General features: G+C 36.0%; 1 protein-coding gene across 3 annotated transcripts in view; it reads left to right on the top strand.

Moving 5' to 3' along the window:
• NADK2 (NAD kinase 2, mitochondrial) overlaps positions 1-12,840 on the top strand; it is a 45,921-nt gene extending 33,081 nt beyond the window's left edge. For all 3 annotated transcript variants that reach the window (XM_059173809.1, XM_059173810.1, XM_059173811.1), the window contains 4 exons: positions 5,902-5,957; positions 6,088-6,141; positions 8,318-8,441; positions 10,750-12,840. In XM_059173809.1, the coding sequence (XP_059029792.1) occupies positions 5,902-5,957; positions 6,088-6,141; positions 8,318-8,441; positions 10,750-10,888 (373 nt within the window). In that variant the 3' untranslated portion in view covers positions 10,889-12,840. The remainder of the gene's footprint in view (positions 1-5,901; positions 5,958-6,087; positions 6,142-8,317; positions 8,442-10,749) is intronic.
• Positions 12,841-24,979: the final 12,139 nt, after the last annotated feature.

The raw sequence follows: 24,979 nt of genomic DNA, 5'->3' as shown, positions 1-24,979 counted from the left end.
TCATAGGGTAGCTCTATTTTTAATTTCTTAAGGAATTTCCACACTATTCTCCAAAGTATCTGTACCAACTTGCATCCTCACCAACAGTATAAGAGAATTCTCCTTTCCAACAGTTGTTGAATACTGTCTTGTTAATTTTGGCTATTCTAACTGGTGTAAGGTGGTATCTCAATGTGTTGGTTTTTTTTTTTTTTTTTTTTTTTAAGATCTTATTTATTTATTTATTTATTTATTTGACAGACAGAGATCACAAGCAGGCAGAGAGGCAGGCAGAGAGAGAGGAGGAAGCAGGCTCCCTGCGGAGCTGAGAGCCCGATGCAGGGCTTGATCCCAGGACCCTGGGATCATGACCTGAGCCGAAGGCAGAGGCTTTAACCCACTGAGCCACCCAGGTGCCCCTCAATGTGGTTTTGATTTGAATCTCCCTGATGGCTAATGATGATAAACATTTTTTCATGTGTCTGTTAGCCATTTGTATGTCTTCTTTGGAGAAGTGTTCACATCTCTTGCCCGTTTTTTGACGTGATTATCTGTTTTGTGTGTGTTGAGTTTGAGTTCTTTATAGCTCTTGGATATCAGCTCTTTGTCTATATTGTCATTTGCAAATATCTTCTCCCATTCCATGGGTTGCCTCTTTGTTTTATGGTCTGTTTCCTTTGCTGTGCAGAAGCTTTTAATTTTGATGAAGTCCCAAAAGTTCATTTTTATTTTTGTTCCTTTGCCTTTGGAGAAGTGTCTTGAAAGAAGTTTCTGTAGCCCATGTCGAAGAGGTTACTGCCAATGTTCTCCTCTAGGATTTTGATAGATTCCTGTGTCACGTTGAAGTCTTTTGTCAATTTCGAGTTTATCTTTGTGTATGGTGTAAGAGAATGGAAACTCGACCATTTTCTTACACCATACACAAAGATGTATGACTAAGATGACTTTTTATCAATAATTGTTTGAAAAAATAAATTTAATAATCTGTTATAAAATTATTGTGTAACCCTCTCATAAAATGAAAACATCACAGTTAACTGCTTTAATTTATCATAACATCTTTTCTGCTCACTGCGATGTGTTACTTGTTGAAAACTGTATTGAGGATCAGAAATGGTTTCTTAGATCCTTCTCCTTCTCCTCTTCTGGTATTCTGATTCCCCCACCCCACCCTCAAAGTGGGCAAAGTGGTATAATTGAAAAGAGCAGTAGCCTGGATGTTAGAGCCCGGGCTAAACCACTAACTAGCTTTGTGATCTTGTACAAGTTTCCTTTTCGGCAAAGTGAGGGGAAATGGAACAGATAATATAAGATTACTTTAGCTGTGAAGTGTATAAACCTGGCGATTCACAGACCTGTACCCCTGGGGCTAATAATACATTATATGTTTATTTAAAAAATTGAAAAATTATAAAAAAATAAGATTACTTTATCTTCTGATTCTGTAGGTTCTGTTGTATGGATTATAATTACAAGCTCTTAGTCATTTTGCTTCTGCTACTCTGCATACACTGTACTAGGCGCTTTTTATACATTGATAATATTCTTAACAGAAATCCTGCAAGAAGGTAGTTGTATCCCTGTTTTATAAAGGTAGAAAATGAAGCTTTGCAAGGATAAATAATTAGGGGGAGGTCACAATTAGTGTCAGAAACTGGATACAAGCACAGGTGTGTTTGGCTGTAAAACAGGTGTGTTTGGCCCTTTTGACCGCCAGCTTTAAATGCAGAGGGGGAGCAGTCTGTACAATTCCTGCAATTCAAAGATGTGTCAGTAGGTTTTTTGAAGAATTATCAAGGTAAACTTGCTAATCTTAGTGAAATAGTGGTTATGCTAAGGCAGGGAATTGGCTTTGGCTTTTGCTTTGGAGTGTGTGTCTATGTCTGTGTGATTTTGATAGTTTTGGTTTTCAACTTTTTAGTAGTAAGAAGAGCATAAAGAATAAGAGCCACTAGGCTTGTAAAACAGTCCTGCCCTCCACTCCTACACACCTTCCAGCTGAGTCCTGAGTTGATGTTGGACATGGGTATGGCTTAAATTAGGATTTCCATCTTTTCCATGTTGCTTGTTAAAGTCTCCTGTGGTCTCCAGTGTTGTGTCTGTCTAGAAGTCTCTGTCCCTAACTGTATCCTGTCCCTGCCACCTCAGTCACTCAGCCTCTTCTCTCTTCGACCCTACATAGCTTGCTGGCTTCTAACATCTTCTGCCTTATTCCCTCTTATTACGGATCATTCTTTTGCTGTGATTGCATTTCCCATTCGTCTGTTGTCCTTGTTCTCTTCAGAAGATTGTGGTGGGGAGGTGGAGAAGAGAAGCCTGGGGGCCAGAAGAGCTGAGAGAAAGGTGTATGTCTATCAAACTGCCGTTTCTTTCTTTTCCTTTTTCTTTTTTTTTTTTTGCTCATTTTTCTCTTTTTTTAATTTTTAAAAAATTTTATTTTTTAAATCTCTTTTCAGTGTTCCAGAATTCATTGTTTATGCACCACACCCAGTGCTCCATGCAATACATGCCCTTCTTAATACCCACCACCAGGCTCACCCGCCCCCCTCCACCCTCCTCTCCAAAACCCGCAGTTTCTCAGAGTCCGCAGTCTCTCATGGTTCATCTCCCCACTCCAATTTCCCCCAACTCACTTCTTCGCTCCATCTCCCCATGTCCTCTGTGTTTCTCCTTATGCTCCGCAAATAAGCGAAACTGCCATTTCTAAGTTTTGTCTTGAGCTTACATATATTATTTAAATCTTCGAAAACACTTTGGAAGTAAGTGATTTTATTTTTCTTAATAGAGTATTATTAAAGTCTCAGGAGTTTCCCAAAGCCATGTGGCTAATAAATGGTGAAGACAGATTTAAGTTCTGGACTTAACTCTAAACCGTAGACCTTAGGGATCACTGGAAAGAAAGAAATAGGATAGCCTATTTCTTTTACTCTTTCAATTCTTGATATGGAGATAGAAGTTTTCCTATGTGACCTCTCAGTCCTTGCTTTGACTATGAAACGTGGAAATGTGTAACTTTGGATAAGATAATTATCGTTACTGATAGCCCCCCAATCTCAGTGACTTAACAAAATAGAAGTTTGTATCTTATTCTTAAAAAGTCCAGGTGGGTCTTTAGTTGGGAGGCGGATCTGTAAGTGGTGACTCAGGGATCCAGGCTCCTTCTATCATGTGGCTCAACCGTCTTTTAAACATGACTGCTTAAGTCCCCTCTACTTACATATATCAAGCCAGAGAAGGAGGAAAAACTTGGAGGATCACCTATGGGAGGCTTACAGGACACAGGCTTAGACATGTGCGTGACTTCCGTTCTCATTCCTGTAGCTAGAACTCTGTCACATGGCTTTATGACAAGAAAGGATGGAGAAGATGGCCTGACTATGCGCATGCACACACACACCCACACACAGTATGTGCGCATGCACACACAAAGCAAGTGGGGATTAGCTATCCCATTTTGCATTTCTAAAAATTCCTCCACAGGACAGAGGAGGTAAGGGTTATGTTGCATAGCAGATTGTCTCTGAATTGTCTCATGGTCATCTCTGTCCTTTTCCTAGTGTGGACTTAGCTACATTCACTGGGAGAAGTACTACAGAGTTCGATCACATGTCTTTCTGTTGGTTTTTAGGACTATTGCCAATCCCCCTCCTCCATACATTCTGTCATGGCCAATTTAAAGATGAACTTAAGTGAGGAGAGAAAGCTTTACTGGCTTAAGAAGATAAGAGATTCAATTTGTCTTTCAGTTGGATTATCTTTAATGGAAGTTGTGTGTGATTTGGGAATGTTTAGAATGTTGAAAGTTGTAGACCTAAGAAAAAAGTCGTGATGGGCTAGCTAAGACCTCCTTAAGCATATAGTTTGTCTTTGATGTAGAATATAAACCACTCCTAAAGGGAGAGTGAACTGGCTGAGATCCAGTTTGCAACCATAGGAAATTCCTCTTAATTTAACCCCTATTCAGAGGACTTAGTTAGGGTTGTCTTGTGGTCTCCTGAATAAGTCTTAGTTCTAGGACTGTTAGATCAAGTCATAGGAGACTTTTGTTCTCTTAAGTCTTAACATCAATATTTTAATTCAGTGGAACCCTAATAAGTATAGCTCATTTTATGTGACTTCTTAATTTAAAATAGAGTTCTAAAACCGTATCTTCCAATAATGTGAATATTCAGAAGAATTAGGATATAACTCATGTACATCTTTTTCATTTGGTATTTTCATTCAGTATTGAGTTCTTGCCATGAGCCAGGTGGTGCCACAGATGCCTGGCCCTGTAGTGTGTGGCAGTAATTCTAATGAGATAGATATGGCATCTCATACTAAACAATGAGTCAGGATACCTAAAGTATTTTGCTTCATGCCACATAGTAAGTATGAGCAAGAATGGGCTTGGTGTGGTTGCAGTAGGAAATTGGAGTAGATAATGGTGAAAAATAGAATAGGCAATGGCTAGATCTGAGATTGTTTTTTTTAGCATAGGTATGTGGACTGTGAGTGACCCCAAATTTTTAATATAAAAATTTGTGTATCTGCATTGTTAAGAGAATGCCCACAATGTTACCACATTTCTCAAAATGTGAAGGGTATAGAGTTAGAAGGGTATGCAAGAGTATCTGTTACTTGCCCTCCTCAAAAAAGGTTAAGAATCACTGAATTACGTTGAGAGTGTGTGGGTCATTGAGTTATCTACTGAAGCTATGTGAGAAGAATTGTGAGGCAGCAGCAGAATTCTAAATCACTGGAAAGAATGAAAAAAACAAAACAACAACAACAACAAAAAACCTTCCATAACCATCTTTGTAGACCCAAGGACAGAGCTACTTTTAAAAGTGATTCATGGGGGCACCTGGGTGGCACATTTGGTTAAGAGGCTGCCTTTAGCTCAGGTCATGATCCCAGGGTCCTGGGATCAAGCCCCACATTGGGCTCCCTGCTCAGCAGGGAGCCAGCTTCTCCCTCTCCCTCAGCCTGCTGCTCCACCTGCTTGTGCTCTCTATCTCTCCCTCTCACTGTCAAATAAATAAATAAATCTTCAAGAAAAAAAAAGTGATTCATGTTTGTGTTAATATTTGTTCTTAAGTGGTTAAGCAAGGCATCACACAGTAAAAATTTCTCATCTTTTCTGTTTTGTAATTTAAAGAGATATTTGCACATTAAAAATGTTAAATAGTATAAAAGGGTATCAAATGAAAAGCTAGTCTTTCATTTCATATCTCTATTACTAATCTCCAGACACAACCATCCCATATGTATATATGTGTGTGTGTGTGTGTGTGTGTGTATACACATTTTATTGTATATGTTACTTCCCTGTTTATTTATATATACTATATAATGCCTTTGGCTTTTAACTTAACATATCCATTATCTGTCAGCACATTCAGTTCTATTTTATTCTTTTTAATATCTACATAGTAACATTTAATCTATTTCCTATGGATATGAGTTGTTTTGCTATTATAAACAATGCTTCAGTAAATAATCTTGTACATGTCTTTGTGTATTATAGATGCAAGTGTATTTTAGGATAAATTAGTAGATTGAAGAATATGTTCATTTTAAAATTTTAATAACACAGAATTGCCCTCCAACTGCAACTTCCATAAGCCCATCAGTATATGAGAATGTTTTTCTGATATCTATGCCAATATATTATCAGTCTTTAATTTGTATTTCCTTAGTAGGAGTAAAATTGAACACTTTTTCATATAGACCTGTAACTGTTTGTCATATAACTGTTTTCATATAGGCCTGTAAATGTACTTTGCCCACTTTTTAAAACTGGGTGAAGTGGCTATTATCTTTTGGCTGTTTTTTTTTTTTTTCCTTGATAATTCTAAGAGTTTTTTATATATTAGGTAGATAATTTCTTTTTCATTTTTAGTTTGTTTGTAGAATTAAAGAACTTATGTTTGTTTCTAGGTCATTCAATATTAACAGGGTTGCAACTCAGGCTGTGGAAGATGTTTTAAATATTGGTGAGTACCATAATAGCTATTATGTTATAATTATATGCTATATAATATGTATATATTATTATATGTTAGCTGTTATATGACACACAATATTTAATCAAGGTATTTATTTCCCCCTTTCCTTTTTCAACAGCAAAACGACAAGGGAATTTAAGTCTTCCATTGAACAGAGAATTGGTAGAGAAAGGTCAGTGACTAATGATCATAATTACTAACAGTTTCATTTAAGTTCTGCATCGATCTTGAGGATGTTATTGTGAAGTTAACTTGTCTAATTAGCAAAGCATAGTACTTTTTTGACTCAAACAGTCTCTTGATATAATATCCCCTTACATATATTTAAGCAATAAAAAGTTTTCAGCTGGACTTTTTATATATTATATTTTTGTGAACTATGAAATATATAACCTTTATGTCAAAACACATGGTTTTGACATGTAGTGTAGTTAACACTACGACTATGTCCTGGGGGATAGGAAAATATGGAAAAATATAGATCAGCAAATGGGAAATGTTTACCTAACTTCAGTATGCCATTAATACCCTGTGAATGAAATGAAATTCCCTGAGCTGTGAATGCTTTATCTTCACATTCACTAAAATATTCTCCTTAACTTTTGACTACTTACTCCTGCCAGTTGCTTCAGGGTTTCCTTGAGAGAACTAGCTCTGTTGGGAAAGAATACTACTGATCAGGGAGTTTGACCACCTGGGGTCCAATCGCAGACCAGTCACTCACTGAAAATATGAGCAAGACTGATTCCATTCCTCTGCTTCCTGGACTATAAGATGAGGAAGTGGAAGTAGATTGGTAATGAATGCATAGGGATTCTTCAACTTTATTCTTAAAATTTTTTTTCTATATATTTAAATTCTTAAATTAGAAAACATGTTCCTTTGATTTGCATATGAAATTAACTCACTAAAGTCCCAACTCGTCTATCAGGAACATTTTTGTACAGACTTCCCGCTAAAGCTCTCCTTTCTATTTCTAACTGAAGAGTATCCTGAGATTTCAAAGTCAATTATATTTTTAAAAACTCCAAACTTTTTCATAGTGAATGTACTTATATATTTAATAGTGTCAGTTCGCTTATGTGAATATTTTGGATTTCCAGGTAAAACTTCCTTTGTTGAGGAAGATGCTTGGCCTGTAATAGTTTGAAAAAACAGGACTAAATCTCTAAAGTCCATTTCAGCTCTCTAAAGTGGACTTTCTCCCTATTGGAGACTAAAAAGATTAACATTAAGTATGTGTCAAAGAAAGGAAAATTAGGCATTTATAGTAATGATTCATTATATAATTTAACTTAAAACATAATTATTTAAAACTGAAACATATCAGGCATGTAAATTTAAGGGTATATGTAAAATACAGTGATTTTTTTTTTTTTCTTACTCTATTGAGTGAATGTTACAACTTTGAAAATTTGATTGTTCTTTAGAAGCAATAGTGAAAGCATGTGGTGCAGTCACTATTACAGACATTTCTGGAATTAACTTCTTTTGGAGCTAGTACTTTTTTTTTTTCCTAAAGTTCTCTCTGTGCCCTTGACCTCACACCCCCGAGATCAGGAATTGCATGCTCTAGTGACTGCAGCCAGCTAGGCCCCCCTGGAGCTAGGACACTGTGTGTGTGTCTGTCTCTCTCTCCAGAAAAGTACATTTTTATTTCTGATATATTATTTTCAAAGAGCCAAATAATTTAAGTGAAATTTTAGTAAATAAGCTAGATTGTCTGACAGTCTTATGATTTGTTTTAATGTGGTGTTCAAATAAACATTCTTACAAGCCTGATTTCTTTGTACAGTTGTTTTTAACCAATTTGTGCTTTGCCTATCAACTTTGATGTGCCCCTTGGTTATGAAAATCAGGTCTCAGAGATTTCTAAAAATATCTTTGAGTAATCGCAGTTTCATTAGAGAAAGCATATTTTGCCTGTTATTGTTTAAGACTGCATTTTACATCAAGACAATTAACTTATGAACACTTTGACATGGTATTTTGGAAGGGAACTTGGCAAGGGAACTGTTGGAGCCCAAGTTCCATTTGAGTGCCTCAAGCTAGTTCCTTCTGTTTAATTACTGGTTTTGTAGCCCACCCCAGTACATCTATTTCTGCTATATTGTGGTTGATACAGGCTTTGATGGCCTAGTCTTGGAACCCAGTCCTCATTTATAAGGTGGGTTTTTTTCTTTCGTTTTGTTTTGTTTTAATGGAATGTATTGTGAGTTCCAAGAAACTTTGTGCCAAACAGAGTTGCTTTTAAGTTGGGAAGAGGAGATGGCATTCGTTTTTCATTTTGCACTTCTCAGAAGTGACCATCTTGCATTGACTCTGCTATTACATTTTTTTCTTCATAGTAACAAATGAATATAATGAATCGCTGCTCTTCAGTCCAGAAGAACCAAAAATACTTTTCAGTATTCGAGAACCAATAGCAAACAGAGTTTTCTCCAGCAGTCGTCAGCGCTGTTTCTCCTCAAAGTAAGCTTCCAAAGGATGACTTGTGACAGTGCTTTCACTTCTTGTAATTATAAAGGACTCTTGGTTTTAAAGTATTCATTTTGATGAAATCCACTCATTCAAACTTAATCTGGTAGGAAAGGTATAGAACTTGTGGAGCTAATGAGGTGTCATGCTATATACCCTGGTGAGAATGGTATTTTCCTTTCTAACATACTTACAGTTTCTCTAAAATGGTACAGTAAATAGAAGGATCATGAATATTTAATTGGGTGATGTAGATTTAATATATTAAGACATACAAGATCAAATCACTTTTTCTGGAAAGCAACTTTTTTTTATATGCTATGGGATAAAAAGCAAGATATAAACATTCATATAAAACCTCAGTTGTGTAGCAATAAACTTTTAGAGTAGGACTCATTTCTGTCACCTTTTCCCTAAAACTAACCCCTCCCTATTCCACATCTAGCAGGTTTGATTTTTTTTGAAGGGTGGATATAAAAAAATACATAATTTATTTTGTAAACGTTGTCCAATTTTCTGGAAAAAAAAAAAAAAAAACTAAATGTCATCTGTCTCCTGTCAGGCAAAGAATGGTTTAAGTTTGAATTGCTGCTTATGCAGTGTACACACTCTTTTTAAAAAAATACTGTTGATTTTTTCCTAGGAAAAACAAGGAAACTCATTCTACTCCTTTGAGAGTTAATTTTGGTTACTCAATAAATCTGTACTCAGTTTAGGTGATACTACAAAGACATTTAAATTTTTGCTCATGTAAACAGAATAAGCTTCATGACTTTAGCAGTTGGGCAGTATTTTTTAAACATGTCATATAAAGCACTTAGCAACAAAAGATTGGAAAATTGAACTATATTAGAATTAAGAACTTCTGTTAATCAAGACAACATTAAGGCAAGCCACAGAGTGAGGTATTTGCAATACCTATATCCAGCAATGGACTTATATCCAGAGTATTGTAAAAATTCCTACAACTCAACAAGAAAAGGCAGCTCAGTAGAAAAATTGCCAAAGTTCTGGACAAGCATTTTACAGAAGGTATCTGAATGGTTACATGTATGAAAAACATCCTTGAACTTACTATTCTTGTGGGAAATGCAAATTTCCCCACCAGAACTGTAGATACACAAATGTCTGCAACAAAAGATGCTCAAGAATATGCACAGCAGGGCACCTGCATGGCCCAGTCAGTTAAGAGGCTGCCTTCAGCTCAGGTCATGATCCCAGGGTCCTGGGATTGAGCCCCACATTGGGCTCCCTGCTCAGAGGGCAGCCTGCTTCTCCTTCTCCCTCTGCTTGTTGCTCCCCCTGCTTGTGTTCCCCCTCTCTCTTTGTCAAATAATAAGTAAAATCTTAAAAATAATAAAATAAAATAAATTTTATGAATATACACAGCAGCACTGCTTCCAGTAGTAAAAACTCAGGTGTTGGTGAATAGAAGAGAGCCATAAATTTTGGTATTTTCATACAATGGAAGTATTTTCATATAGCAATGAAATGAATACACCAATACTACTGTTAATAACCATGGGTAAGTTTCACAAGCATACTATTAAGGAAAAGAAAGCTACACATAAGCAGACCTATTGTATTCTTCCATTTATATAAAGTTTAAGAACAAACAGCTATGACTGTGATGGTGACTGACATTAGAATAGTGCATGTGGGGGTGCCTGAGTGGCTCAGTGGGTTAAAGCCTTTGCCTTTGGCTCAAGTCATGATCCCAGGGTCCTGGGATCAAGCCCCTCATTGTGCTCTCTGTTCAGCGGGGAGCCTGCTTCCTCCTCTCTCTCTGCTTGCCTCTCTGTCTACTTGTGATCTCTGAGTGTCAAATAAATAAATAAAATCTTTAAAAAAAAATAGTGCATGTGTAGCGAGGAGGGGGCTTCTGGGGAACTGGGGCACACTTGAGTCCTGATTTGGGTGAGGAATGACTACACAAATGTGTTCATTGAGCTGTACACTACAAATTTGTGCCTCTTCATGTGTTAAACTATGAAAACAGTTACATTCTTGCTCAATATTAGCACTTGTAATAGCTCAACATTTTTTTGTATGAAAAAAGCCTGTGAGTTCCATCAAGTCTGGACTTGTTCTCTCATAGCTATCTGGGTGAATGGAGGTATCCTGAATATTAGATTTTGGTAATGTATCCATATATATTACTCTCTCAAACCAAAGAACAACTTGATTTTGAAAATCAAGGCCAAATGATCTACCAGTTTCAAAAAATATTAAGAGTTTTAAAGAAACCATAATTAAAGGTTAAGACAACTTAGTATTTAATGAGATGTTTCTTTCTTCTCAGGGTGTGTGTTCGTTCTCGTTGTTGGGATGCCTGCATGGTTGTAGATGGAGGTACTTCTTTTGAGTTTAATGATGGAGCAATTGCTTCAATGATGATCAATAAAGAAGATGAGCTTCGAACTGTGCTTCTAGAACAATGAAAGATTTCCTCAGATGACAAATTTTGATTACTGGGAAAATGCTTTCACTGCAGAAACAGACTACCATATTTTGGTTATTCTTGAGACTGGTTGGCCCTGGGCTTCAAAGGTGACCAAGAAAGTGAGATTTGCATTATTCTTCTTTTGAATTTGGATAGAAAAGTTTGTTCACTGTGTTAGAAAATGGATGGACTAAACAGATTAGAATTGATACCAGTGAAATTTCTATATTGCTTATAGTTGGTATCTAAGAGTACTGATAACCTTTTGAGAGAGGGTAGGCTCAAATAAAGGATTAAATGTTTAGGATTTGAAATTTCACTGTACAAGTTTTTTTTTTCCCCTTCCCTTTCTAACTGCGGAATTGGTCAGACCAAACACATATCATTTGATTAGTGTATATTTTTTATAGTACCTAAAAATCAAGATTTTTAAAAAATTTTGATGGAGAAATTTGATAAATCCTGATATTGACCTAATTGAAGTAGGTAAATTTGTTTTTTATATATGCTTAGAATTTTCTAATTTCAGAGTAAAATATTGTTACAGCTCTCTACTGATTTAAGAAGTTCAAACAATCATTTTTGAAATTATTGGTTTTCATTTAATAATTGACTTTCAGGTTAATTTTGAGAGTGGTGGGTGAAAAAGTACATCTGGACAAATCATGATACTGTTATAAATATATTATCCAATAGCTATTTTAAGTCCTAGACTTTTCTTTTTTTTAATGCTTTTGAATCTTAATAAGTTCTTCCATATTTAAAACTCTAACATGGACTCAAATACTAAAAAGATGAGCTAATTAGACATATTAGTAGTTTGGTAAAACCTTTAAAAAATATCTAGTATTAGGAATAGTGTCAGAAAATGGGATTCTTCAATAAATATACAAAACACAAGTTTTGGAACTGCCTTACTTTTAATATCATGGTAGTTTTTACCTAGCCTCGTATTCCATGTTTCACAAATTAGCTTTGTGAAAGATAAAATGTTACGGCTCCCATTCCCCTCCCGCCCCATGAGTTCCTTTAGTTTGGGAAGAAATTATCTAATTCTTGATCTACTTATAAGCAATCCTAGAATTCTTATAAAAAGCACCTATTGCTGCATCATGAGACAAATTTATTCAGAGTTGTATCTTTTTTTCATTTGCTGTTAAGAAGTTATATTCAACATTGAAATATTTATTGAACACATACCTTGTATTATGTACTGTGTCAGATGCTGGGTATACTACACTGATGAATGAAAGAGTCTATCCTAATAGACTCTAATCTAATCCTAATAGAACTTGAGTCTTGTGAGCTCAAATTCTGTGAAAGCTAGGATGTATAATCAAATTGAGTGCTATTAGCTTTGCCAACATTTAACATGTTCTTGTCAAATTTTTAAATAAATGTTACACAAAGGTAACCTAGGTTTTGATGTATATCCAGAACAAGAATCTGTTTTTCTTTTCTAAGAGTATCTGCATAGACAGAGCAGTGTTTACATGATGCATAAAAACAAAAAATCAGTGTTTTCCTAGAGCTGAATCTAGTTTCTGGCTTGATTTAAAATGATTAACTGAAGAGAACACTTTATGGTATGGGATTTCAGTTCTTTATAAAAACTCTTCTAAGAGGTTTAAATACCTTCTTGACAAAAATTCCAGCTCCATCTTTATATCAAGCAAATCTGATTGTCCAAAATGGTACCGTAGATCTGTTAATATGTAACATATTAATAGGCAACCTACTCTGTAAAACTGTTCATCAGTCATGTTTTAAAGGTTTAAAAAATAGTTAATTTGCTTCCTTTGCACTGTAACTTCTAACATTTCTGCTATGTTGTGGGGATTTATTTGGAAGAGAAAAGAGGCAAAGGATATTACAGTAGAAGAAATGTTTTTATGAATGAGTTAACCTTTTAATGGCAACTGTATGTGAATAAACATAATTAAACTAGTATTATCTTTGTTTTTTAAACTACATTTATTTCTTACTCTTACAGCATCATTAGAAAGCCAGATTCTTCCAAAATGTTATGTTTCAGACCTTTTCCAGTGCTGTGCCCTGTTAGTTTCATTGACTGCTAATTTTTCACACAGAACTAGGGCTTATTAAAGTACCTACTATTTTTGATGTTTCACAGGTATTTATATTCATAGGCCTAGTAAATCAAATAATATTAAATGTTTCACTAGCCTTAAAATAAAGAATTTCCATTCATTATACTTTTATGTATCAAAATAAACTACATATAAAACCATTAGAACCAGTTAATACAAATTTTGTATCAAAGAGTCAATTGATGCACGTGGAACATTCTCAACAAAACAAGTCTCAACAAATTCAAAAAGTTCAAAATCCTACCATGCATCTTTTCTAACCATAAGTCAGTGAAATTACAAATCAACCACAAGAAAAATCTGGAAAGACCAAAAATACATGGAGTTTAAATAACGTGCCACTAAACAATGAATGAATCAACCAAAAAATCTTTGGGATGCAGCAAACAACTCTAAGGGAAGTTTCTAGCAAGAAAAAGCTCAAACAACCTAACTTTACCCTTAAAGGAACTAGGAAAAGAACAAACAAAACCCCAAACCACACAAGGAAGGAGATAATAAAATCAGAGCAGAAATAAATGATAAAGCAGTTAAAAAAAAAAAAATACCAGGAGCTAGTTCTTTGAAAAGATCAACAAAATTTATAAATCTCTAGTCAGACTCCTCAAAAAAAAAAAAAAAAAAAAAAAAAAAGAAAGAAATAACAACCAACACTGCAGAAATACAATTAGAATATTATTAAAAATTATATGCCAACACATTGGACAACCTAGAAGAAATGGATAAATTCCTAGAAACATAGAAAATTTGAACAGACCAATTGCCAACAAAGGAATTGAATTAGGAATCAAAAGTTCAGGACCAGATGGCTTCATAGGTGAATTCTACCAAACATTTAAAGAAGAGCTAATACCTATTCTTAAACTATTCAAGAAGTAGGAAGGAAAACTTCTAAATTCATTCTATGGTACCAAAACTAGATACAGCACACACACACAAAAGAACTACAGGCCAATATCTAATGAATATAGATGCAAAAATCCTCAACAAAATAATAGTAAACTGATAATACATTTTTAAAAAATCACCATGATCAAGTGGGATTTATACCCATCGTGCAAGGGTGGCTCAATATTCATGAATAGTCAACATGATAGATCACATCAATAAGAGGATAAAAATATGCTCATTTCAGTAGATGCAAAGTATAATGTCCATTCTTGATAAAAACTCTCAAGTTTAGAGAGAACATACCTCAACATAATAAAGGCCAGATATGAAAAACCCACAGCAAACATCATACTCAATGGGGAAAAACAGAGAACCTTTACCCTAAAGTCAGTAAAAGACAAGGATGTCTACCCTCACCACCTTTATTCAACATAGTACTGGAAATCTTAGCCACAGCCATTATGCAAGAAAAAGAAATAGCATCTAGATTGACAAAGCAGTAGATCTTACTACTTGCAGATGGCATGATACTATATATAGAATAAAGTCCTAAAGATTGCACCAAAAACTAGAACTAATAAATGAGTTCAGCAAAGCCACAAGATATAATATCAAGATGCAGAAACCTGTTGCATTTCTGTACACAAATAATGAAAGAGCAGAAAGAGAAATTAAGACCATTCCATTTAGAGTTGCACCAAAAATAGTACCTAGAAATAAGCTTAACTAAGGAGGTAAAAGACATATGCTCTGAAAACTAAAATGCTGATGAAAGATGACATTAAAAAAAAAAAAAAGGAAACACATTCCATGGTCATGGGTGGAAAGAACAAATATTGGTAAAATGTCTATACTATACAAAGCAATCTGCAGATTTAATGTAATCTCTATCAAAATGCAAAAAGTAGGGGCGCCTGGGTGGCTCAGTGGGTTAAGCCTCTGCCTTCGGCTCAGGTCATGATCTCAGGGTCCTGGGATGGAGCACCACATCAAGCTCCCTGCTCAGTAGGGAGTCTGCTTCTCCCTCTCTCGCTCTGCCTGCCTCTCTGCCTATTTGTGATGTCTCTCTCTGTCAAATAAATAAAATCTTTAAAAAAAAAAAAAAAGGAGTTACAAACCTGGAAAAAGTATCACAATTCAGGACTTGAAGTTATATGATAAAACTGTAGTTACCTAAACAGTGTAGTCCTGGCACAAAAACAGACACACAGATCAGTGGAACAGAACAGAAACCCCAGAAGTAAACATAATTATTTATTGTATTGTATACTATATACAATTAATCTTTGACAGAGGACCTCGCTGGTCTAGTGGTGGTAGGCACCGTTTCTGGCTCTACCTAGCTAGTACTGCTTGCCTTGTCCTGCCCTGACGTTCCTCTGCAGACCTTACCTATCTAACCAGCCTGCTCTAGCAGGTGCCTCTCCAAAATAGTTCCCATGCCACTACACCCAGTGGGCAGCCTTGGTCTGATCCAGCGCTTCTGTCTCCCCATTTGGCCTAGAGTAAAAGTAGTGGATCACCACTTATAAAGCTAGTTGGAAGGTTAAAAGAAAAAAGTGTAAAATCGACTACAACTGTAGTAGTTAGGGATACATAAAATATGATGTCAAAAACAAAGCATGGGCAGAGGGGTAAAAATGTGTTTTTAGAATGTTTTCAGGGGCGCCTGGGCCACTCAGAGTGTTAAAGCTTCTGACTTTGGCTTGGGTTGTGGTCTTGTGGTCTTGGGGTCTTGGGATGGAGCCCCGCATCGGGCTCTCTGCTCAGCAGGGAGCCTGCTTCCCCCTCTCTCTGCCTGCCTCTCTGCCCACTTGTGATCGCTATCTGTCAAATAAATAAATAAAATCTTAAAAAAAGAATGCTTTCTCATATAAGCAACCATCAATTTAAAACAGACTGCTATATATATAGGTTGTTATATATGAGCCTTGTGGTAACCACAAACCGAAAACCTCAAACAGATGCACCATAAATAAAAAGAAAAGAATAAAAAAGTAACACAAAAAAGTTCTCTAACCACAAGGGAAGAAAACAGAAGAAAAGTACAAAACTAACCAGAAAATAATGAACAAAGGGGCAATGATTACATACCTATCAATAATTAAATGTAAATGGACTAAATACAGCAATCAAAAGAGAGTGGCTGAATATATAAAAATTTAAAAAAAGAAAAGACCATGTATATGTTGCCTACAAGAGACTTCAGAGCAGAAGACACACTACGAGTGAAGGCAAGGAAGAAGATATTCCATGTCAATGGAAATGATAAGAAAGCTGGGGTAGCAATACTTCTGTCAGACAAAATAGACTTTAAAACAAAACTAACAAGAGACAAGGGCTTACATCATCATCATCATCATCATCATCATCAAGGGATCAGCCTAACAAGACGATAGAACACTTACAAATATGCATCTAACATAGGAGCACCTAAATATATAAAGCAAATATTAATAGACGTAAAAGCAGAAATTGACGGCAACACAGTAATAATAAGGGCCTCTTACACTGCACTTTTACGAACAGATACTTCATCCAGATAGAAAATCAATGAGGAAACAGTAGCTTTAAATGGCACATTAGACAGGATGAACTTAGGAGATACATATATAGAACACTCCACCCCAATACAGGTCAATACACATTCTTTTCATGTGCACATGGAACATTTCCCAGAACGTATCACATGTTAGGCTACAAAACAAGTTTCAATAAATTTAAGAAGAGTGAAATCCTAGCAAGCGAATTCTCTGACCACAACAGTTTGAACAAAGGTATTAATTACAGGGGGGAAAAAATGGAAAAAATTCAAGCATGTGGAGGCTAAACAGTAGCCAAGGGGCCAATGAGGAAAGCAAAGAGGAAATAAAAAAAATACCTAAAGGTAAATGAAATTGGTTGCACAATACTCCAAAATCTGTGGGATGCAGCAAAAGCACTTCTAAGGAAAGTTTGTAGTGATATAGGCCTACCTCAAGAGCCAGCAAGAATCTCAATCTACCCTTGTAACTAAAGGAGCTATAAAAAGAAGAATAAACAAAACCCAAAGTTAGCAGAAGGAAAGCAATAATAAAGTTCAGAGCAGAAATAAATGAAATAAAGAGTAAAAAAAAAACCAAAAACACCGAAAGAAAAGATTCTTTAAAGCAATAAACAGAATTGACAAAGCTTTAGACTCAAGAAAAAGAGAGGGCCTAAATAAAATCAGAATTCAAAGTGAATTTAGAACTGCCACTGCAAATTATGAGACTACTATGAATAGTTTTACACCAATAAATTGGACAACCTTGAAAAAAATGATAAATTCCTATAAGCATATAATCTTCCAAGACAGAATCAGGAAGAAAGAGAAAACCTTAACAGACCACTTACTAGTAAAGAAATTGAGTCTGTAATTTAAAAAATTGCCAGCAAATGAAAGTGCAGGACCAGATGGAGTCAGATAAAGTGTAGCAAAAACATTTTTTTAAAGTTAATACTCATCCTTCTCAAACTATTCTAAGAAATTGAAGTGGAAGGAACACTTAACTTCCAGTCTCATTCTACAAGGCCGGCATTAACCTGATAACAAAACTAGACAAAGACACTAGCAACCAAACAAAAATTACAGGTTAATATCCCTGACAAACATAGATGCAAAAATCCTCAACAAAATATTAGCACATTGAATTCAAAATATATTAAAAAGATCATAAATCCATTACAGTGTTTACTCTAGAAGTGCAAGCGACTTAATATCCACTAATCAATCAACATGATATACCACAATAACAAAAGATAAAAATAGGGGCACCTGGGTGGCTCAGTTGGTTAAACATCTGCCTTTGGCTCAGGTCATGATCCCAGGGTCTTGGGATCAAGCCCTGCATTGGGCTCCTTGCTCAGCAGGGAGCCGCCTTCTCCCTTTTTTTCTGCCTGCCACTCCCCCTGCTGTGCTCTGTCAAATAAATAAAATCTTTAAAAAAAAGATAAAAATCATAAGATCACTTTAATAGATGATAAAATTCAATATCCATTTATGATAAAACTTCTTAACGAAGTTTGTATAGAGGAAAGAAACATCAACATAATAAAGGCCATATATGACAAACCCACAACTATCATCATAATCCACAGTGAAAAACCGAAAGCTTTTCTTCTAAGATTAGGATTTCAAGACAAGGCTGCCCACTCTCACCACTTTTACTCAATGTAATATTGGAAATCCTAGTCATAGAATCAAATGAGAAAAAAAAGCACCCATATTGAAAAGGAAGAAGTAAAACCGTCACTATTTGCCAATTACATGATATTATACATAGAAAACCCTAAAGACCACCAAAAAACTATCTGAATAAGTGAACTTGGGAAAGTTGCATAATACACAATATACAGAAATCTGTTGTGTTTCTATAAACTTAAAACAAGCTGTTTAAAAGAAATTAATAAAACAATCCCACTTATAATTCTGTCAAAAAGAATAAAATACCTAGAAATAGATATAGCCAAGGCAATGAAAGAAAAACTATGAAAACTATAAGATACTATAAAGATGACACAAACTGAGACATTTTTTGCTCAAGGATTAGAAGATGATACTGTTAAGAAGTACATACTTCCCAAAGCAACCTACAGATTCATTGTAATCCCTATCAAAATACCAGTGGCATTTTTCATGGAACTAGAATAAATAATCCTAAAATTCATATAGAACCACAAAAGACTTGAGCACAATCTTAGAGAAAGAGCAACAAAGCTGCAGGTATCGCTCCCTGATTTCAAGCTATAGTAATCAAAGCAATATGGTACTGGCACAGATACAGACACACAGACCAATGAAATAGGGTAAGAGCCCAGAAATAAAGCCATACTTAGAATGTCAATTACAGTTGACCGTTGAACAATGCGGGGGTTTAGGGGCCCCTGCCAACACAGTTAATCCTCCAAAGGATTCTCATTCCTCCAGAATTTAACTACTAGTAGCCTACTGTTGGCTGAAAGCCTTAGTGAGAACAATAGTTGATTAACACATTTTGTGTATGTACTACATATTGTATTCTCACAATAAAGGGAGCTGCAGAAAATATTAAGAAAATCATGAGGAAAATACATTTACAGTATTATACTTACTATATTTATCAATCCCACAAGTTTACATCATCTGTTTATAAGATTAATCAGATGTCATTAATAACATCAATACTGCCTTACACAAAACACTAAATGTTACAAATATTAACACTAAATATGAAAAATGAAAAGATAATGTGAAAAACAAATTCATATTTATAGGTATAACAATTCATGCTTCGATTACATAGCAGCAATATCACTGCTTTATAGTAGCCTATGCTTTCACAGTGCCTAGCCTGTACACCAATGAATGAATCATTAATTTTAAAATACTTATGGCATAGAGTATTGCTGTCATATTCATTACACAGTATTAGAAACACTGTTACATTTTTTTTTTTTTGTAAAACCACTTACCTTGTTAATGGGCTGATACGGTTTCTCCAATCACAAGAAAGAGGCATACTGTAATGTAATTTTTCAAAAGCAGTTATAAAATATTTATTTTATTAAATAAAAATTTAAATTTAAATTTAATTAATTAAAAAATTAAAATTTTTAATTAATTTTATATTAAATATCGCTCACCTTAAGCCTATGTAAGGACAGGCTATCTACTTCCACACACGCTTTGCATGACGTCCTGCCCTAGGAATACTGAGGTGATGATGATGGTGACACAAAGACCTATCTGTTCTCGCCGCACGGTTCGATTTCACTCGAAGACGCTCATATATACAGCAGGTAAGTTACTGTATATAAGAGTACAGGAGGATTATTTACTATTCATTAATGGATCATCATACACGTCTTCCTCCTCACTGTCTTCATGTTGAGTAGGTTGAGGAGGAGGAAGGGGGGGCCGGTTTTGCACAGAGACACGGTGGCAGAAGTGAAGAAGGGGAGGAGAGGAAGGGGAGGCAGGAGAGGCAGGCAAACTCAGGAACTGCGTGGAAATACATCGTAATTTCTGTCCTTTTTGCTCTTTTTTTTATTGTTTTAAAAATATTTCTACCCAGTACCAGTTTTCCTCCCACCATTTGTTTCATTCCAGTGGCCACATCCTAGAAGGGTCCGGGTAGTAGAAATCAAAAGCAGTCTTGAGGAATCCGAACCCTTCTGCCTGTCTTTAACACCAGTTTGCTGGCGCTGCTTCTTTGTTGTCCTCATCATCATCTGGCATTGGTTCAGCACTGTCTCCATCAAGTCATCCTTAATTAATTCCTCTGGTGTGGTGTCTTTTAGCTCTTGAATTTCTCCAAAAACCATATCGTTTTAAAATTTTTTTTATTTTTATTTTTATTTTTTAAAGATTTTATTTATTCATTTGACAGAGAGAGATCACAAGTAGGCAGAGAGGCAGGCAGAGAGAGAGAGAGGAGGAAGCAGGCTCCCTGCTGAGCAGAGAGCCCGACTCGATCCCAGGACCCTGAGATCACGACCCGAGCCGAAGGCAGCGGCTTAACCCACTGAGCCTCCCAGGCACCCCAAAAACCATATCTTGAAAGTCTTCATCCCCCACTTTTTTTTTTTTCCCCCATATCCACAATCTCTTTCATGATATCCTTGATTGCCTCTGTCATAAATCCTGTGAAGTCAGGCACAACATTTGGACATGGTTTTCTCCAGCCAGAATTCCTTCAGGGCTTGATAGCTTTCACAACTTTTTCTATAACCATGCCATCTTCCATGGCAAAATTCTACCAGACTTCCATGATGTTCTGTCAGGGTTCTCTCACGTAGCATTGACAACCTTCCCATAGAATACTGTGTGTAATAAGCCTTTAAGGTCATTATGACCCCCTGATCAAGAGTCTCAATTAGAGACATTGTGTGGGGGGCTAATAGACCACTCTGGTAAACTCACAAGGTTCTGGATAGCCAGAGGCATTGTTTAATATCAAAAGAATGTTAAAAAATAGTCCCCTCCAGGCAAGGTACTTCTTGACTTCAGGGACAATGCAGTGATGGAACCAACTTAGAAAGAGTTCTTATTATCTGGGCCTTCTCAGTGAAAAGCCTGGCAGTTGGTGTTTTCTTTTCCCTTCAAGGCTTGGGAGTTAGCAATGAGCAGTGTTGATCATAAATAAAGTAAAAAAGTAGCCAGTCTCTTCCTGCCTTCCATACTGGTACTTTCTTCACTTCCTCACCAATAAACGTATTTCATGTTTTTTGTTTGTTTGTTTGTTTGTTTTTGTTTGTTTTTAAAATTTTCTCCCCAGAATTGCCCTCTTTCAGCTGCATTAAAACCTGTTCAGGGAGATATCCATTCTCCTCAATGATTTTCTTAATGGGGTCTGGGAACTTGTTTGTTGGTAGTAGGTGCTTCTCCTGTTATCTTGGCATTTTTTTAAGCCAAACCTCTTTATAAAATTATCAAACCATCCTTTGCTGGCATTAAATTCTTCAGTTTAAAATGCTTCACCTTCCTTTTGCTTCAAATCGTCATATAATGACCTTGTCTTTTCTCAAATTGTATTAGTCTATAGTATACCTTTCTTATAGTAATCCAGAACCCATATAAAACCTGCATTTTCAATACAAGATAAAAAGATATTTTATACAAAGCATATGGTATTCATGCCTGCTGGTGTGATTGCACCAACAGCTTCATACATTTCCTTTTTTTTTTTTTTTTTTTTTTTAAGATTTTTATTTATTTGACAGAGCGAGATCACAGGTAGGCAGAAAGGCAGGCAGAGAGAGAGGAGGAAGCAGGCTCCCCGTGGAGCAGAGAGCCTGATGTGGGACTCGATCCCAGGACCCTGAGATCATGACCTGAGCTGAAGGCAGAGGCTTAACCCACTGAGCCAACCAGGCACCCCCCCTTTTTAATAATAGTTCTTACACTGGATTCCCTTACCTTGAAATGATGGACAACAGCAACCACAGACCCCAAGCTATGGTACCTATCAAGCCATTCAAGTTTTTTTGAAATTTCGTAACTTTGCTTCCTGGGGCCAATTCCTGTATCACTAGTGGCACTTCATATGGGTCCTCAGGCATTATTCAAGGTTGACAGTATTGTACTAAGCATGATGAAAAATATGTAAGAACTGTGAGAAATTACTTTTTCAAAGCAATATGCAACTTGCTGAAGATGCACTGCCCATGAGATTATTAGCCTCACGTGGTCGTTTACGTGAATACCCACAACCCTTGAGCTCAGAGCAGTAGCAGCAGCAGGTGGCTATAAATTTACCACAATGGCACAGTCCAAACTACAGTTAATTTTATAATTAAGGTTTAAAACCGCATCTTCACATTGTTTACATTTCTTTCAACTGCACCATGTATAGTCTGTGTGTGCTTATGTAAGTTTTGATAAAATTTAACATTTTGTAATACATTTGTGTTTATTTTATAGTAGTAATTGATGAAATAGACTAATATATACATATTTTTATGCACTTGTGACATATTTAACGTCCTAAAATTTTGTTTGATATTTCTAGGCTACATCTGAGAAAATTCTTCAAATTGTCACAAATCTCTAAAAAAATTTTCCAATATATTTATTCAAAAACTATGCATATAAGTGGTCCCATAAAGTTCAAAGCCATTTGGTTCAAGGATCCACTATAATCCCTGACAAAGGAGGCAGCAATATGCATTGGGGAAAAGATAGCCTCTTCAATAAATAGTGAGGGAAAGCCAGACAGCCCCATGTGCAAGAATGAAACACAGCACTTTCTTGCACTTGAGACAAAAATTAGCTTGAAAACGGAATGACTAAAATGTAAGAAAGACCTGAAAGCACAAAACTCCTAAAAGAAAACATAGGCGGTAAACACTTTATTACCAGTTTTAGTGGTATTTGTTTGGATGTGTTTCCTCAAACAAGGGCAACAAAAGCAAAAAAAAAAAAAAAAAAACTGCATCAATATAAAAAGCTTTTGTATAGCAAAGGAAACCACCAAAAAAAAAAAAAAAAAAAAAAAGGTAGTAAATGGGAGAAGATATTTGCAAATGACATATCCAATAAGGGGATATTATCCAAAATAAAGAAAGAACTCATAGAACTCAATACCAAAAATAATCTGATTAAATGGGTAGAGGACCCAAACAGACATTTTTCCAAAGACATACAGATGCTCAACAGACACATGAAAAGAGGCTCAACATCACTCATCAGGGAAATGCAAATTAAAATCACAATCTGTATCACCTCACACCTGTCAGAGTGGTTATTTTAAAAAAGCCAAGTGCTGGGGCATCTGGGTGGCTCAGTGGGTTAAAGTCTCTGCCTTCGGCTCGGGTCATGATCCCAGGGTCCTGGGATCGAGGCCCGCATCGGGCTCTCTGCTCAGCAGGGAGCCTGCTTCCTTCTCTCTCTCTGCCTGCCTCTCCACCAACTAGTGATCTGTCAAATAAATAAATAAAATCTTAAAAAAAAAAAAGCCAAGTGTTGGCAAGGACATGGAGAAAAGGGAACCCTTTGTACACTGTTGGTGGGAATGTAAATTGATGTAGTCACTATGTAAAAGAATGTGAAGGCTCCTTAAAAAATTAAAAATAAAACAGCCATATAATGCAGCCATACCACTTCTGAATATTTACTGAAGAAAATAAAAACACTATTTCAAAAAGATGTATGCACCCTTGTGTTCCCTGCAGCATTATCTACAATAGCCAGAATATGGAAGCAACCTGTGTCCATCGATAGATGAATGGGTAAAGATATGGTAGACAAAGAAATATTATTTACTTACAGAAGTTAAATCTTGCCATTTGTGACAACACAGACAGACCTAAAGGGTATTACTCCAAGGGAAAGAAGTCAGACAGAGAATGACAAGTATCATATGATTTCACTTAAATGTGTCATCTAAAAAAGAAAATGAACAAACAAAACAGAAACAGACTCACAAATACAGAGAAGAAACTGCTAGATTGCCACAGGGGAGAAGGGATAGGGGGTTGGGCACAATTGGTGAAGGGGATTAAGAGGTACAAATTTCAGTCATAAAATAAGTCATAGATGAAAAGTACAGCATAGGGAATATAGCCACTAATTCTGTAATAAGGTTCTATGGTGACGGATGGTGACTATACTTAACCACCGTGAATGCTTGCAACGTATAATTGTCAAATCAACCTGATGCACACCCGAAACTTATGTCAACTGTACTTCAATTTTAAAAAAGGACTTAAAGGGCACCTGGGTGGCTCAGTGGGTTGGGCTGCTGCCTTCAGCTCAGGTCATGGTCCTGCCATCATGGGGTAAGAGTCGCACATCTGGCTCCTTGCTCCGTGGGGAGCCTGCTTCTCCTTCTGCCTCTCCCTGCCACGTCGCCTGCTTGTGCACTCTCTCTCTCTGACAAATAAATAAATAAAATCTTAAAAAAAAAAATTAAAAAAAAAAACCCCCAAAAGGACTTAAAAACAAGAGGTAATTCAGGATTTAAATTACTAAAAAATCCATTCCATTGTGCCAATGTAACATAATATACGTGTCATTATATGTAGGGATAGTATCTTCCAAGATAATTATGCAGAAAGATCCCCAGGATATCATGACATATAAATAATATAATGAAAAGAACTAGATATATGAGAGGGAAGAGATAGGAGTAAATATACTGATGAATTACTGAGCTACAAGGAGGAATTTACTTCAAATGTAGTGTGCTCTTGACTTTTAACATTAAAAATAAGCATGAGGGGATTAGGACACAAGTCAGTGAGAAGGCTTATTAAGTTTTCTACATTAAGGGAAAATATGAAGAGTACTTTTTTAAGTGTCGTGGGCTTTAAGATATATTTTTTTAAAAGAAAATTATGGACTAAACAAGGGGAATTAAAGAGAAAATTAGAAAAAGTATTTTAATTTGAGTATTTTATAGGATAGTAAAGGCATGGGTTAAAACTAATTTTATTCATAAAAACATTGATTTATTTATTAGTGAGAGAGAGAACGTGGTGGGGAAGGGCAGAGGGAGAGACAGAGTCCCCAGCAGGCTCCTCACTGAGCACAGAGCCCAATGTGGGCCTCGATCTCACCACCGTGAGATCATGACCTGAGCCAAAAT

Source organism: Mustela lutreola, chromosome 5 (assembly GCF_030435805.1).
Source record: "Mustela lutreola isolate mMusLut2 chromosome 5, mMusLut2.pri, whole genome shotgun sequence".
In the NCBI taxonomy this organism is placed as follows: Eukaryota; Metazoa; Chordata; class Mammalia; order Carnivora; family Mustelidae; genus Mustela; species Mustela lutreola.
The sequence above is the reverse complement of the archived record's forward strand: the minus strand, read 5'-3'. Positions and strand labels throughout refer to the sequence as shown.